Source organism: Plectrocnemia conspersa, unplaced genomic scaffold (genome assembly GCF_051122295.1).
Source record: "Plectrocnemia conspersa isolate PC_06_02 unplaced genomic scaffold, ASM5112229v1 ptg000001l, whole genome shotgun sequence".
Classification (NCBI taxonomy): Eukaryota; Metazoa; Arthropoda; class Insecta; order Trichoptera; family Polycentropodidae; genus Plectrocnemia; species Plectrocnemia conspersa.
The window spans coordinates 12,103,258-12,117,522 of NW_028277165.1; the positions used below are offsets into that span (position 1 = coordinate 12,103,258).

Sequence of the window (14,265 nt, forward strand, 5' to 3'; positions counted from 1 at the left end):
TTACCCATCTTTCAAGATACTCGCCCACAACGTGAATAATTCATCGGGCCAACTGCGGGAGTCTCCCTTTGAGCTCTCCGGTCATCCTTTTCTTTGCCTCGTTTTTTCTTCAAAGTCAAATCATCGACTTTACGACTTATTCATATCATTAAAACGCTTTTAAAAACCCCGCTTTATTACACCCCATCGCCGTCGGAAGCTTTAAAACACCATATAAACCCTATATAAGCGGATCCGACCGACTACTTTACGAATTTTTATTAGTATATATTATTTGTGTGCTCGCCGTGTGATTTAGATATTTAATTATGTTTACGGCCGTTGTAAAAGCGAAAGCTACATTCTTTGCATTCTGGTTATAAAACAATCTAACAAATTATTCAAATAACCCATGTAGTATAATTAAAATTTTAAGATGTTTGATTTCTATCTTAAAGCTATCGTTTAATTTAAAATAATTGTCATGTATATGTATATACATGGTAAAAAAGCTTGAGAATAAATTGTGCTAAACTTGTACAACGATGTAGAAATTACACTTAAAATCGTTTTAGAACTTTGTGATAAAAGATTCATTCAGAATTATATTTATTTATTTATTTTTTGTAAAACTTTCTCAAAAAATTTTGATAAATAATAAAATATATATATTCTTATATATGTAAAATATCCTAAATGTTTCTATTTTTGCAATAGTTTTTTGCCAATATTTAAGCATGTCAGTAATTACAATATAAAAAAACTTTAGGAATAGGAACATTTATTATTTATTGAAACATATTAGTGAGTACATTATCACGCAATACTCTTAAAATCACATATAATTCGGTCATCCTTGCTCTTTTTTTTTTGTAAGAAATTTTTTATTGAAAAACAAACTGAAAAGCTCTATATATTTTTGCAATTTGTCTTAGCTAAAAAATAATGTAGTTTTTAGATTACATATACAAATAGAGTAGTTGAGAAATTTGAAAACAATTTTTGCTATTTAAATACTTTCAGCCTATATAAAAATAGCTTTTAAGAGAGCGTAAATATTTTTAAATATCTAGCACGGACCCACCGTTTCTTATGCATCGGTATAAAATAATACGGTAGTTGTAAAACATTTAAAAATATTCGTACAAATTTAATTTTTAACATAATAGGCTTTATGAAAATTCTTGAGAAATCAGCAATTTAGCGTTCTAATCAAAAATAAACACTATATGTCAACATGCACAACTGAAGTTATTTTTTTTAACTATTCATCTGTGAGATTAAGATTTAAAAAGACCTAAGTTGTAATAATTGAACAGAATTATAATTATAATATAGTCTATTTATCTTATCGCAGCAGATTTAATAACAAATTAAATTAGTTGAATATTTGCTTAGGTTACAGTTTGAGCTAAATAAATAAAAGGCGTTTTTGGTCAGAAATTAAAAATGAAAGCGTTTTTTTTATTTGGTGACAGCACTGACGTTTCTGCTAGTTTTTCGCATGAAGTGGAAAAGTTCACCAAAAATCAGTCAGTGCGTGCTTAAAATGGTAGTACCATTTTATAAACTCGCGAGTATGCGGCTAGTTAGTTTCTACATTTCCTTCAATGAAATGGTGAAACTGCACTAAAATTTTTATTGCAATCATGAACAGAGAATGTGGTAAACTAGGTTATTAAATTAAAATAGGACAAATTGATGTTTATAACAAACATTTTTGTCGCTGAGGAACTCAAAAAAAATCATTCGTTAAACGTTTAACAATCGATGAACTTTAATGGTTTCACTTTCGATATTAATTATACGCATATAATAAATTATTATTTTTATTTTTTAATTTTAAATACCAAATACTCTGATCCATACATACATAAATGCAATAAAAACACAACGAGAGGAATCTGCAACATCATTGAAAGTCGAAATTCAGTTAAGCGCCCATAAAGATGCTGCACGTCGCTCGAGGGCAGCAGATCCTCTTCTCCCTCGAGGCGGATTCCCCGCGTTGTCAATTCTTTACAAAGTCTGCTATGTCCGTCCCGATGTTCCTGATCATGGATTCCAGGCACGAGTATCCCGGTAGGGGCCGCCGCGTCACAAAGGGCCGCCGGCGGATTGTTACACTGTCCCGGATGATGCCCCTAACGCCGTTCTCGTTCTACGGGGACTCGTTCTGCGATCTACGAGACCTAGGACTCGTTCCGAGACCTATGCATAACACACGCGAACGTCGATTCGATGCAAAACCACTGGGGACTAGGACGTATTTACGTCATCTTTGTACAGTCGGTGCCGCCAGGTTGACTGGAAAGCTTCAGTAGACAATATATGACTAATTGATGTTTCGTAACCTGTATCTAACTTTGATTTATGTGGTGTTTAATTATGTAATTGAATGAAATTGTGTTAGGTAATCGTCGGGTAATTCGGGCAAATTATATCAGTGAAGAACTGGTGTTATTAATCATTTTTAAAGAATCGGGTCTTACGTTGAGTAATAAATAACCGGATGAATTATGTATTAAGTTGAAGCAACGGTAAATAATGCGTTTTATTATTTAAAAAACTACAAGAATTTTAAATTCGCTCCATATTAGCAAATCTAACATTATTGGTCTATGTTAAAAATGTCTCCCACTAAAAGCTTCCTTTAAATAATTCACATAAAATTATAGTATGTTTAATTCAGTAAAACTATTGTCTTATCTCTTTATTATAGGTTCGTTGGTAATAATTTTGTTAGTGGTCATGATATTGCTTATATTAATTGAATATATTTATTAGTTTAAGCATATTAACACCCTCAAGTCTACGTTTAGTTATAACATTGTCTTTTTAGAGATTACTTGCCGGTATGATGAGATAAGTTTTTATTCTGTTCAAGCATTGTTCACTTATCCTTTTAATTGTTTCTTTTACACTGACACAGTTGTAGTCACTACCACAAATTTCATATGACGTCCGGACGGCGGCTTCCGTCACGTACAGCTGGCATATTTGCGCGCGACCGAAAAATGTACCAAATAATCGTAATTTTTAAATTGTCATTTTATTAGGTTTGTGTGGGAACTCACCAATACAATATCAGTGAAAACTTTTTGGTCGTAAATATTCAATTTACGCAAAATCTTTGTCGGCTTTTGCAAAATGCCATAAGGCATAGAAATGATACTTCAGAATACGAACACCACATCCGTGACTATCTTAGAATTTGTCGCCATCGATTCTAGATAAGAATTCGTTATGGTGTGACATTTATATAAACTGATCTAGGAAAATACATAAGGATATTCGAAACGATTTTTCTTAACAAAATAAAGTACCACTAATTATTTAATGTTATATGAAAAAAAATATAATAACGATATTTGTTAGAAGAATATAATATCAAAAATATAATTAATCTCTTTTGGTGCCCTAAAATATTCAAAGATGTCAGTAAGAGTCTGTTGAAGTCCCCGATAAGCATGTGGTATTATAACTTGACCACGTGACTACGATGCAGCGTTCAACATGCGTGTTCACCATAGGATGCCTACGCGCATACCGAAATTGAACCGAGTTACTCGTTCTATCTCAGTTTGCGAAAAACCATATCATTATCTCTCTCACTGTCGTCACTTAACACGCGAGAAAGCGAAAGGGGAAGTATCTCACCGCTCGCGCTCGATGGAGCAGCTCCGACTTTGGTCCGTTTGCCGACAATTTTGGGAAGCGCTCGAAGCTGGCCAAGTCGACTAAATTACCCCCATTTTACCTCCCGTTCTCGGTAACCTCGGACAACTTCCGAAAGATTTTAGAGCGGGTAGAACCGAACTAGACCGAAGTAACCTACTATATTCTCCGTCCTTGGCTAGCCTTGGCCAACTTCCAGAGAGTGTAGTGCAGGCATTAGGCACAAACCAAGGAGTAGCGTTCATCATCCTGTGAAATTTATTCTGGAATCTTTTAAGAATATTGATATTAGATGTTAGGTCAAACCCAAAATCAGAGCTCCATAAATCCACGCGTGTTTTATTGTGTATACATATTATAATTTTGCTCCCCAATAAACCTGAATTTGGTTCTTTAAGCCAGTACTACCTGCGAAGCTAAAATCCCAAATGTAATATGGATTGATTAACTTTCATTAACTTTGATTCGCCATTTAGAGAGTTAAGCTTAGACTTTTAAGTATCAGTATCAGACGGTATTATTATAACTATTTATATGTTACTTAATTTCTTTAGCACTTTCTTGAAATAATTATCTAGTAAACTATTGGTGAATTTCATAAAACTCGAAATTAATGCGATTTGATTATATTTTGGGGGAGTTTAATTTGATCCTAATTGAACTATAAAATATACCTAAAACTAGTTTTTCGAAAAAAAATTTATTAAAACGATTTTAATTTTTCAAAAAATTTAATAAAATTTTAAGTTTTAAATTTAATTAGATTTTAATTTTTCAAAAAATTTAATAAAACGATTTTAATTTTTCCCCTCTCAAAATATTTATTTAAGTTTTCCAACGATTTTTGTAATTAAGTCGTTAAAATTTCACTCGTTAAAATAGCTGTTGTCAGCGTGTATACTCGTAATTAAACGCTTATTATTTAATTTTGGAATATCGTTCGTATACAAGATAAAGAGAAACGGCCGGGGCAAACTTCCCTGAAAAACTCCAGTTCTTCGCCTTCTTGAAGTGTTGTTTATCCTCAAGCTTAAGTTTAGTTTTATGTATTAAATCAAAATTAAATTATTGATTGTTATCTGCCAGACATAGTGAGTTCATAATGAAAATCGCAATGTAGACATAGTCACAACCGAAATATTGTGCTAATTATTATCTGTCCCAGGATGATGTATCGCAATCATGTCATGTAATTCAGTCAATAAAACATAATTCAGCCTACATTTCAAAATACATAAATTTTGCACGTCAGCCAATCAACCGATACGTGGATTGACATCAATCACACACCCGTGACACATTCGCGATCCGCATCGAATTAATTACAAGCATCTAATGCGGCAAACACAATAAACACCGGGAATCAATCAGTGCTTTGTGAATATGCACAAAACGAAATTAGGTTCAAATTGCGATTTCAATCCCTAGTTTACGTGTATACTGCGCGGAAAACGCAACAAAGAAATAAATTAAAGCTTATGGCGTTGTGTTTAATTTAACGGTTCGATAAACTTCGGCAAACAACGAAACGGACCATTGTTTGCCAGGGTCGCGAGGGACCCCACATGATAATTACAATAGTTTAAGCGCGGCATATGTGAGCCAAATAGATAGACGTGAAACTATTTGAGCTGTGATATATTGTTAAATAATCGTTATTTATTTTATTTAACGCAGGTAAACTAAACTGTAGTTTACGGTTGATTGATATTTGCACAAAGATATATTTCAAATAGCGTTGAAACAATATTAACTTAGTTTATATTTGTATTAACGCCTATACATATATGTATACAATAGGACTCGAACGTTGCTATACATATTATATTAATTAGTAATACATATGAGTGATACTCAAAAAGTAAAGATACGAAGTTCAGAAAATACTTTCGACACCCCTTTATTTATTTTTTAACATAGTCACTTTGATGCCTGCACTACACTCTCTGGAAGTTGGCCAAGGTTGGCCAAGGACGGAGAATATAGTGGGTTACTTCGGCCGAGTTCGGTTCCGCTCTAAAATCTCTCCGAAGTTGTCCGAGGTAAAGTAAGGGGAAATTCAGTCGACTTGGCCAGCTTTGAGCGCTTCCGAACATTGTCGGCAAACGGACCGAAGTCAAAGAAACTGAAGTTGGAGCTGCTCTTTTGAGCGCGAGCGGTGAGATACTTCCTTTTCTGCTCTCTCGCGTGATAAGTGATGACAGTGAGAGAGATAATGATATGTTTTTACGCAAACTGAGATAGAACGAGTAACTCGGTTCAATTTCAGTATGCGCGTAGGCGTCCTATCACGTGGTCAAGTTATAATACCACATACTTATCGGGGACTTCAACAGACTCTTACTGACATCTGTGAATATTTTAGGGCCCCAAAATAGATAAATTATATTTTTGATAGTATACTCTTCTAACAGATATTTTTATTAAATTTTTTTCAGATAAATCCAAGTAATTTAAAAATAATTAGTGGTACTTGATTTTGGTAAAAAAAATCGTTTCGAATATCCTTATGTATTTTCCTAGATTAGTTTATATAAATGTCACACCATAACGAATTATTATTTAGAATCGATGGCGACAAACTCTAGGATAGTCACAAATGTGGTGTTCGTATTCTGAAGTATCATTTTTATGCCTTATAGCATTTTGCAAAAGCCGACAAAGATTTTGCGTAAATTGAATATTTACAACCAAAAAGTGTTCACTGATATTGTATTGGTGAGTGCCCACACAAACTTTTATATTTATCAGTAGCATAATTTTAATAATATGACAATTTTAAAATTGCGATTATTTGGCACATTTTTCGATCGCGCACAAATATGCCGACTGTACGTGACAGAAGCCGCCGTCCTGACGGCATATGAAATTTGCGGCAGTTTGCTCACTTACTCGAAGTCATAGGTCTTGGCCGACTTCAGTTGTAACTTAGATTCGGACAACTTCAAGAGAGTGCAGTGTAGGCATGAGATATTTGCATAAACGTTATAGAAATCTCACTCTTGAGTAAGATTTCTATAACGTTTATGCAAATATCTCATGCCTTTTTCGATACCCAACACGCGCAGATGTGTAATGAACTTGAACCAAGAAAATCCATCAAATCAACTCGAGTTCTGCTGAAATCAAATTAACGATACTAAACGAAAAATATTCGCTAGAAATATCAACCCTATTGTAATTTAAACAAGAAATGTACCCATATATTATATTGAAATAAAATGAAAATATAAAATATATTGTAATGTGTATCATACTGTATATTACTTTAGAAATTCATAGACCACAAAAATTCAAATATGGCGTAATATGGAAAACTTCAATATAAAGTGTGTTACTTTTTAAGCCTCAATATAGCTTATGAAGCCCATTAAGGTATCGGATAGCAATATAAGGTTTTATCCCAGAGTAAGTCCAAGGCGAAGAGATCCTTTGTTAGATACATTTCGAGAGATTTCGCTTACATTGAAACTTTTCAACAGCTTTTTGTTCTGTAGGAAATTATTATCCTGAACTGTAATATACAAAGTGGATATTTAATGATCATATATACATATGTAAAAAGTCAGAGTTTGACTCAATTTTAAATTGGAAAACTATGAATCTATTCAGAGCATATCAAAATTAGTATTTCAATAAGAATAATCGTTAGCTTTTATATATTAATTACATAAATATTTATATCACATATATGTATGCCCATCTTCACTTGCGTCATTTTGTTTCGCACATAAACGTCACATCTCGTGACAAACATCCGATCGGGCAACATAACGAGTTTATCGGACAAAATCACGCCGTTATTAAATAGACCAATTTTGCGCCGATGTCGCGTGACATCGGCGTCGGTCCAGCGGGCGCCACCTTTCGAAAAAGGTAAATATTGACTGACACAATCGCAAACTAGCAAACTGACACGGGCTCCGATTTGATTAAGGCGGTCGCACGAATTATTTTCGTCGTCGCGATTATTGGACTTTCGTGCTCTTTCTCTCGCTATCAGATAGGCGGAAAACTTTTTTTTATATATTTTATTTTCGTTAGGCCCATACGTTTTATTTCTGTTTGCCACTTTCGGGGTCCCCAAATGCGACGATAAGTGGCGACGATTACGGTCGGGCCAATAGCGTGCCGACGTCAAAACCGAGAACGTGATAACTTTCGACGAAACTTTTGACTCGGGCAGAGATAAAAAATATGCGGAGGCTTTTTTGGTGTCAGTCGCTCTTAATCACGCGACACGAGGCGCGAACTAATTGCGTTTGTCCGAATAATTAATGCGCAAATTGTTTTCTTATCCGGACGATGCTATCAGGAAAATCTGTCGTTAAATTAGCTGCCTGACGTTTCGAAAACAGTATCTGACACATAAAATAAAAATTGAGAGGCAAGCTGATAAGAGCATACTGTCAAGTTTAGGCAGGTGTTAAATAGCCATTTGCGAAACAACTAATAAAACTTAATTTGTATATCTGTAATATATTTTATGCATTTGAGTAAAATTGCAGGATAAAGTTTAAATCAGTGCAAATGCTATATAATAAAAAAAGTCGTAATTTATAGCAACAATTAAAACAAAATATGTTAAGTGATTACATATGTTTAGATATTAAATACCTTAATCAGCATTATCATTTAATCACAAACAAGTTTTAATGAATCTAAATTACTCAGAAGTATAATAAACTAACTGAGCTTAAGGGTTAGTTTGTGACGCAGTAATCCACGTGAATTCAAAGAATGTAACATTTTCTTCGTCCATTATCTTAACAATTACCTACTCCATTTTCTAAAAAGCGCTGTTAAAATATATATTTGTTACCGGAAATTAGCACGAATAGTATAAGTTTGAAGAAGTATTTTAATTCATACAAGAGGTAAAAATCTTTAAATTTGGCAATGGACGTACAATAGTGTATTGATTAAATTCCAAGAAGCGAAATCAGATTTTTTTCATTTATATTTGCACGATTTTAATGCTTTAGGATAACGCCTGAAATGTTAAAAATATATATTTACAGCAAAAAATATCGCAGATTTTTTTCAATATTTCATAGCTCTACATGAAATTCACAAGATTTTCACGAACCATTTATGGCATTCTAGTCCAAATCAAAGCGGGCGTTTGCCATCCGCCGCGTTTAACCTTTCGACGTTATCTACCTATTTCGGACGATGATTAATGAGCTTTTTGTTCCTCGAGCTCGGTATAAAAACGAAGAGAAGATGGGCAAGCACGGTCACACGTCGTTAGTGAAGCAAAAACTCCAGAACGAAACCTCACGTAATAAATAATTCATTTTTTAATCGTCTAATAGTCGAAACCATTTTGTTGGCGCCACATTCTATTTAATAAAACATCCATAACGTCACAATGCCCATTCAACGTGAAAACTCGCAACAAATTCACGTGATGAATAGAAACGACGTTTTGATAAGTGCACCGTCTATATGTACCTACATGATAAATTATAGTCGCTTTACTTATAACAATAATCTGTTATATTTATCTATTGCGAAGTTTATTCAGTAATCCATTTCTTCTGCTAGAGCAGAATCTGCTAATGCAATTAGAACTGTTTTTTTCTACGGTACCAACCCCTTAAACGTCGGAAACGTAGATATCGATTAATTTAAAACGCATAAGGCACGCACTGTTAAAGCCGTCTACGAAAATTACGCTTGTGCCGGTAATGACCCCCAACGTTTTGGACTAAGTATCTTTTAAACTGTTCCTCCTTGATTATGAGGCACGCATCGCTTTGTTGTCGGGGGCACACCTTTCACACCGTTCAACGACACTGAAAAACATGACAGTTGCTCTCAACGTTAGGCAAGTGGACTATTGAAACCTGCCGAGAAGTCGAAAATAATTGTTTTATTTCAAATGCATGGTTAAGTCTTTATACTAATAATATGTAAATGTTGTTTAAATGTGAAGCATGATGATGTGAAAATATTGCTAAAAAAATAAATTTATTTATTTGACGGAAAAACTAGCTTTCCATATTCAATTTAATTATGTTAATTCAATTTTTACCAATCAAATGCCAGAATCGCATAGAACATCGTAGATCAGTTGCCTATGTTCCTGGATTATCTCGATCGCGTAGATTTCGTCTTAAGTGGCCATGGTGTACTTTAATTAATATTTGACTTGGTTTTCTGGTCAATGTGTGACTAAATATCAACTCCTGATTATTAATATTTATGGCTAATCGCAACTCTTTCTGAATGTCGTCCTTAGATCGTAGGATAATAGGGTTTCATATAAATAAATATATTCGGCGTTCTACGAGTTATTTTCTCTAAGTTTTTTTTTCAAAAACCGCTTTTTTATGACTTTGAATTTTTTTATAAAATAAATATATTTTTTAGGGCATGTACAATTTTTTTCATATTTTGTTTTTTAGTTAATTGTTAAAAAGTAATATTTAAAATTGTGCGTAATTGCTTTCTTTTCCGACAGTGAAACATTAAAATTAAAAATCCACTATTGTGTTATTTTATTTAAATGAAACTTTATGCAAAACGGTCTTTCGCGTATTATCTCGATTATGTTCGTAGATTCGCAAATTGTATTTTTTTTAAAAACATATGCGTATTTTTTTTTATTAATATTATAATTTTAAATCTTTTATTGTAACCTGACAGGCGTTACAACTTACAACGGGATAAATCTGTACAAACTGTGTATGTCAATTAGACATAATGAATACCTAAGTAAGTATTATAATATTAACTACCAGGTTGATTATGGGAATCGCTGACATATATATTGTTAATTATAGGTTATTATATGTGACATAATTTATAATTAATATATATAGCTTTGAAGCAGAAGATATTTTTTAATAAATGTAGCGCATTTTTATAAATGAAAATTTAAATTTGCTGCCGCCGGGGCTCGAACCTGGAACCTCAGTGTTTCTAGTCTGAGATGTGACGGACTGCGATACTTAACAAAAAAAATATAATTTCATTCACAAATTGTATTAAAAGTGTTTATAAAAGGCAATGAAAACAGTCACAAGTAAATCATCTACCACTAATATTTGTACATTATATGCATTATTTTTGCAAATGGTATTATTGCAAAATTAATATATAATATAATTAAGGAACATCAGTGTTATCTTTATTTATTATTTATAATATAACATTAAAAGCAATCTGGAGATAGTACACATTATTATTAAATTACATTGTATGAGTTATAAACGTTGCGTATACATAAACCCTTCCTAATTTAAGCAAGGGTGTCAGGTACTAAAACGTTTAATGCAGAACAATTAAAAACGAGTTATATTAAATTTAATATAGACTTAAATGCTTTAAAAATATTCGCAATAAAGCTTTTACGCGTAAATGTACAATGCACATAATATTTAATAAAATTATGTTGTTTCATAATTTAGCTTATAGAATTAGCACGTTGTATTATATACTATAATACAATGTGACGAAACACCTGAACTACGAACAACCACCGCAAGCTTCAAAGAATGTTTGAGAACCGCAAATGCTTAAACAATTAAACCAGCATTAGACAGACATTGCCGAGCGAGAGGTTAAATTAATTATTATCATATACACAACAAACAATATGTTTTATTATTTACGTGTAATTTAACGTTCTGTCTAATGATAAAACGTAACGTATCCAAAGCGTAATTAAATTATTTTAAATGTTGCAACTTATGTTATATATTTTCGTATAAAGTGATATTTAATAATTACACGCTTCCACTTTCATTAATTATACACTACTTTGCCGGTGTTTTGTGAAGCGAACGCCGTACAAATTGAATGATTCATTGAAATCGTGCAACGTACCCGTATCCACTAATTTGTCATTCATTACTTGACATTGACTGTTCATCATCTGTCGGGGTAGGCTTGAAACGATTCATTAGTTATGACTTATTACCTTTTTTCGTTTCGAATCGACAAAGAAGCAGTCGTGCTTCAGAAAAAAACATATACGGGTTGTTAGCGCGAGAGCGGAACGCTCTGTAACTGTTAGAGTTGAGTTCATTGATTTCCATCTCAAAATGAGTTTTTGATTAACTTGTGTTTTTTTTATTGTTTCGCAGGAGTTGCTGTACAATGCGTAATGGAGCAGCGTTGTGGCCGCCGCGTAATGTCACCGGTCGATGAAGCAGAAGCCATTTATTGCGGCCATTACGGCTCTCCGACTCCTTCTGGACAGTCTTGCAGACCTCATCTGCATTTTCCTCCACCGCCTCATCATCCGCCTCCGAGACATAACAATAACTTCAACGATCAAGACGCGCTGGATTACGATCTGAAAGATTGCCTGAGGGATGACCCTAATCACTTCAACCACCACCAAAGTCCATGCCTCGAAGACGACTGCCAAAGTTACAACCATAGGCATTACCACGACGATCTACATTGCGACGTAAGACTGTTCGAAAGGAACCACTTCGCTACCAGCTCTCGCCATGGGCCTAACCACGCAAAGTGCTATTCGGACGACGTCCAAAAGTCCAAGACCTTTGGTCATCATAGGCACCATCACCTTCACACTTCGTCTGATCCTTCATCTGACTCGAGGCACTGCCAAGCCTACCTCACCGACGAGCACATTCTCACTACAGTAGAAGTCCACAACTACCCGCCCAAAGACGGCGGTTCGCCCAAAGAATGCAACCATAAAAACCACACCTCAAAAAAATCTAAATCGCAAAAGTACCAAGACGATACCGACTCCATCCACACTTTAGACGACAGGTGCGCCAAGAATTTAGATGAAATCCTCCCGGCCAGATTCGCCGCTATGTCCGCGTCCCAAAGGGACTCGTCTTTACAATGGAATCGAGATAATATAGCTGCCACCATGGAGAGATTCGAGCCGGGCGATTATTCGTACGCCTATTACGAACCGGGCGTGAGTTCTAGAAGATTAAGCTCTTCGGCTCCCGGATCGTCGCGAACAAATAATTGCTGTCAGAAAACGCCGACGAACATACCGAAAAGTTTAATACCTAAAGATAGGGCTCTGAGGCACACTTATCTGACGAGATACGGCACTGAAGAAAATATATACGAGGAAATCACGGACGGATCTAGAAACGCTTGCCCGAAGCACAGAACGCCGCATCAGCAATCTTTAATATCGCTTAATCAGAGCATAGTCGAAGAAGAAGTGCGGAGGGTGGAGAATAGGCATAAAAGGATATTAGGTGAATTAAATTTATCGGTGGAGGCGATGCTGATGCCCGAGTCGGAGTCGCCCGATTCAGAAAAGGCGGAGGGCGGCGATAATCTGGAAGAATTATTAAGGGTAGGGCCCACAGACGAGCTATTGTCTCCTGCCAGCTGTCATCCCCCGGACTTGGATAGTGGATTTAGCGGTAGCAGTAGTGGCGCTAGCTACGTGGGTAGCCTTAGGTATAAGCCGAGGGGGTCGCTAAGCTTGCCGAGGGCGTCTCCGCCGGCGGTCATTTACGGCTCCGGGAGAGGTGTCAAGATCCTGGACGGCAGGGATCAGAAAGAGTCGAGAACAGAGTGCAACAGTCAGTGTTCTAGGAAAAACGACAGTTCGATCCTGCCGAGTAAAAGTCAAAATTGTGTCGGTAACGACACGATCGTGACGCAAAAGACGGGTGGGTTCTGGAGCAAGAAGGCTTGGAAGAAAATTCCGGGCTTTTCAAGCTCAAACAGCATCAACAAGGCAGGCTTGTCTGGTGAGTTAATTTTGCTTTTAATTGTACGTTATTACTTATCATACATCTCTATCTATGATCTTCAATCTTCTTCAAATGCATCGATCTTGTTATTTTTACTTTTATTTATACGGATGGACCAAAAAACTTTTTTATGTCAGTTTATTATATACTCAAGTAAATAAAAATCGAACACTCGTTTTTATAATATTTATACAACACAAATTAAAGTTCATGGTTTCATTAAATGTATAGGGCTTAAGTAACTGATTAACTTAATTTCTGGATTAATATAAAATATTTTAACTATAGCTCCCACCTCTTTTATTGGGAAATATTGGTTAAAATAAATGTGTAATACAAAAACTTTTGAGAAGTCGTTAATAGAAAATTGATGTCTTAATGTTGCAGTTTAATAATTTTAATTACTTTCGATTATCTCGTTACAAAACATAATGAATTGCAGCGTAATTTTTGGTATTCAATGATATAAATAATTTTAGAATATGACTGCAACATGTTTTATCTTGCAGTCATATAAAAAAATTAATTTAATTCAGAAAAAAAGATCGACAGTAAAAATTTTGCCACATCATATTTTATTAGTTTCTTTCTTACACATATATTTGTTGATATTATTGATATTTTTTTTTAAATTTAAACTAAGGTTTAATAGATTTTAATACAAATATAATATTGAATTAATTTACAACAAAGTTTTTGCTACTAGACTAATACTTTTACATTTTCGGTATGAAAATATTATTTTACATTTATAATTGCTGGATATACAAGAATCTATTTCTATAATTATATTTTTTTCTTATCTGTATAGTATATCTTATTATTATTTAAAGCTTCACGTGACGCGTGAAAACATGATTTCATTTTTAATATCATGCCACAAAAATTTGAT

At 34.3% G+C, this 14,265-nt stretch overlaps 1 protein-coding gene across 6 annotated transcripts in view; it reads left to right on the forward strand.

Moving 5' to 3' along the window:
• The window catches only part of LOC148238880 (uncharacterized), a 413,987-nt gene that overhangs the window by 274,521 nt on the left and 125,201 nt on the right, over positions 1–14,265 (forward strand). For all 6 annotated transcript variants that reach the window (XM_088181599.1, XM_088181572.1, XM_088181606.1 and 3 more), the window contains exon 3: positions 11,754–13,370. In XM_088181599.1, the coding sequence (XP_088037725.1) occupies positions 11,774–13,370 (1,597 nt within the window). In that variant the 5' untranslated portion in view covers positions 11,754–11,773. The remainder of the gene's footprint in view (positions 1–11,753; positions 13,371–14,265) is intronic.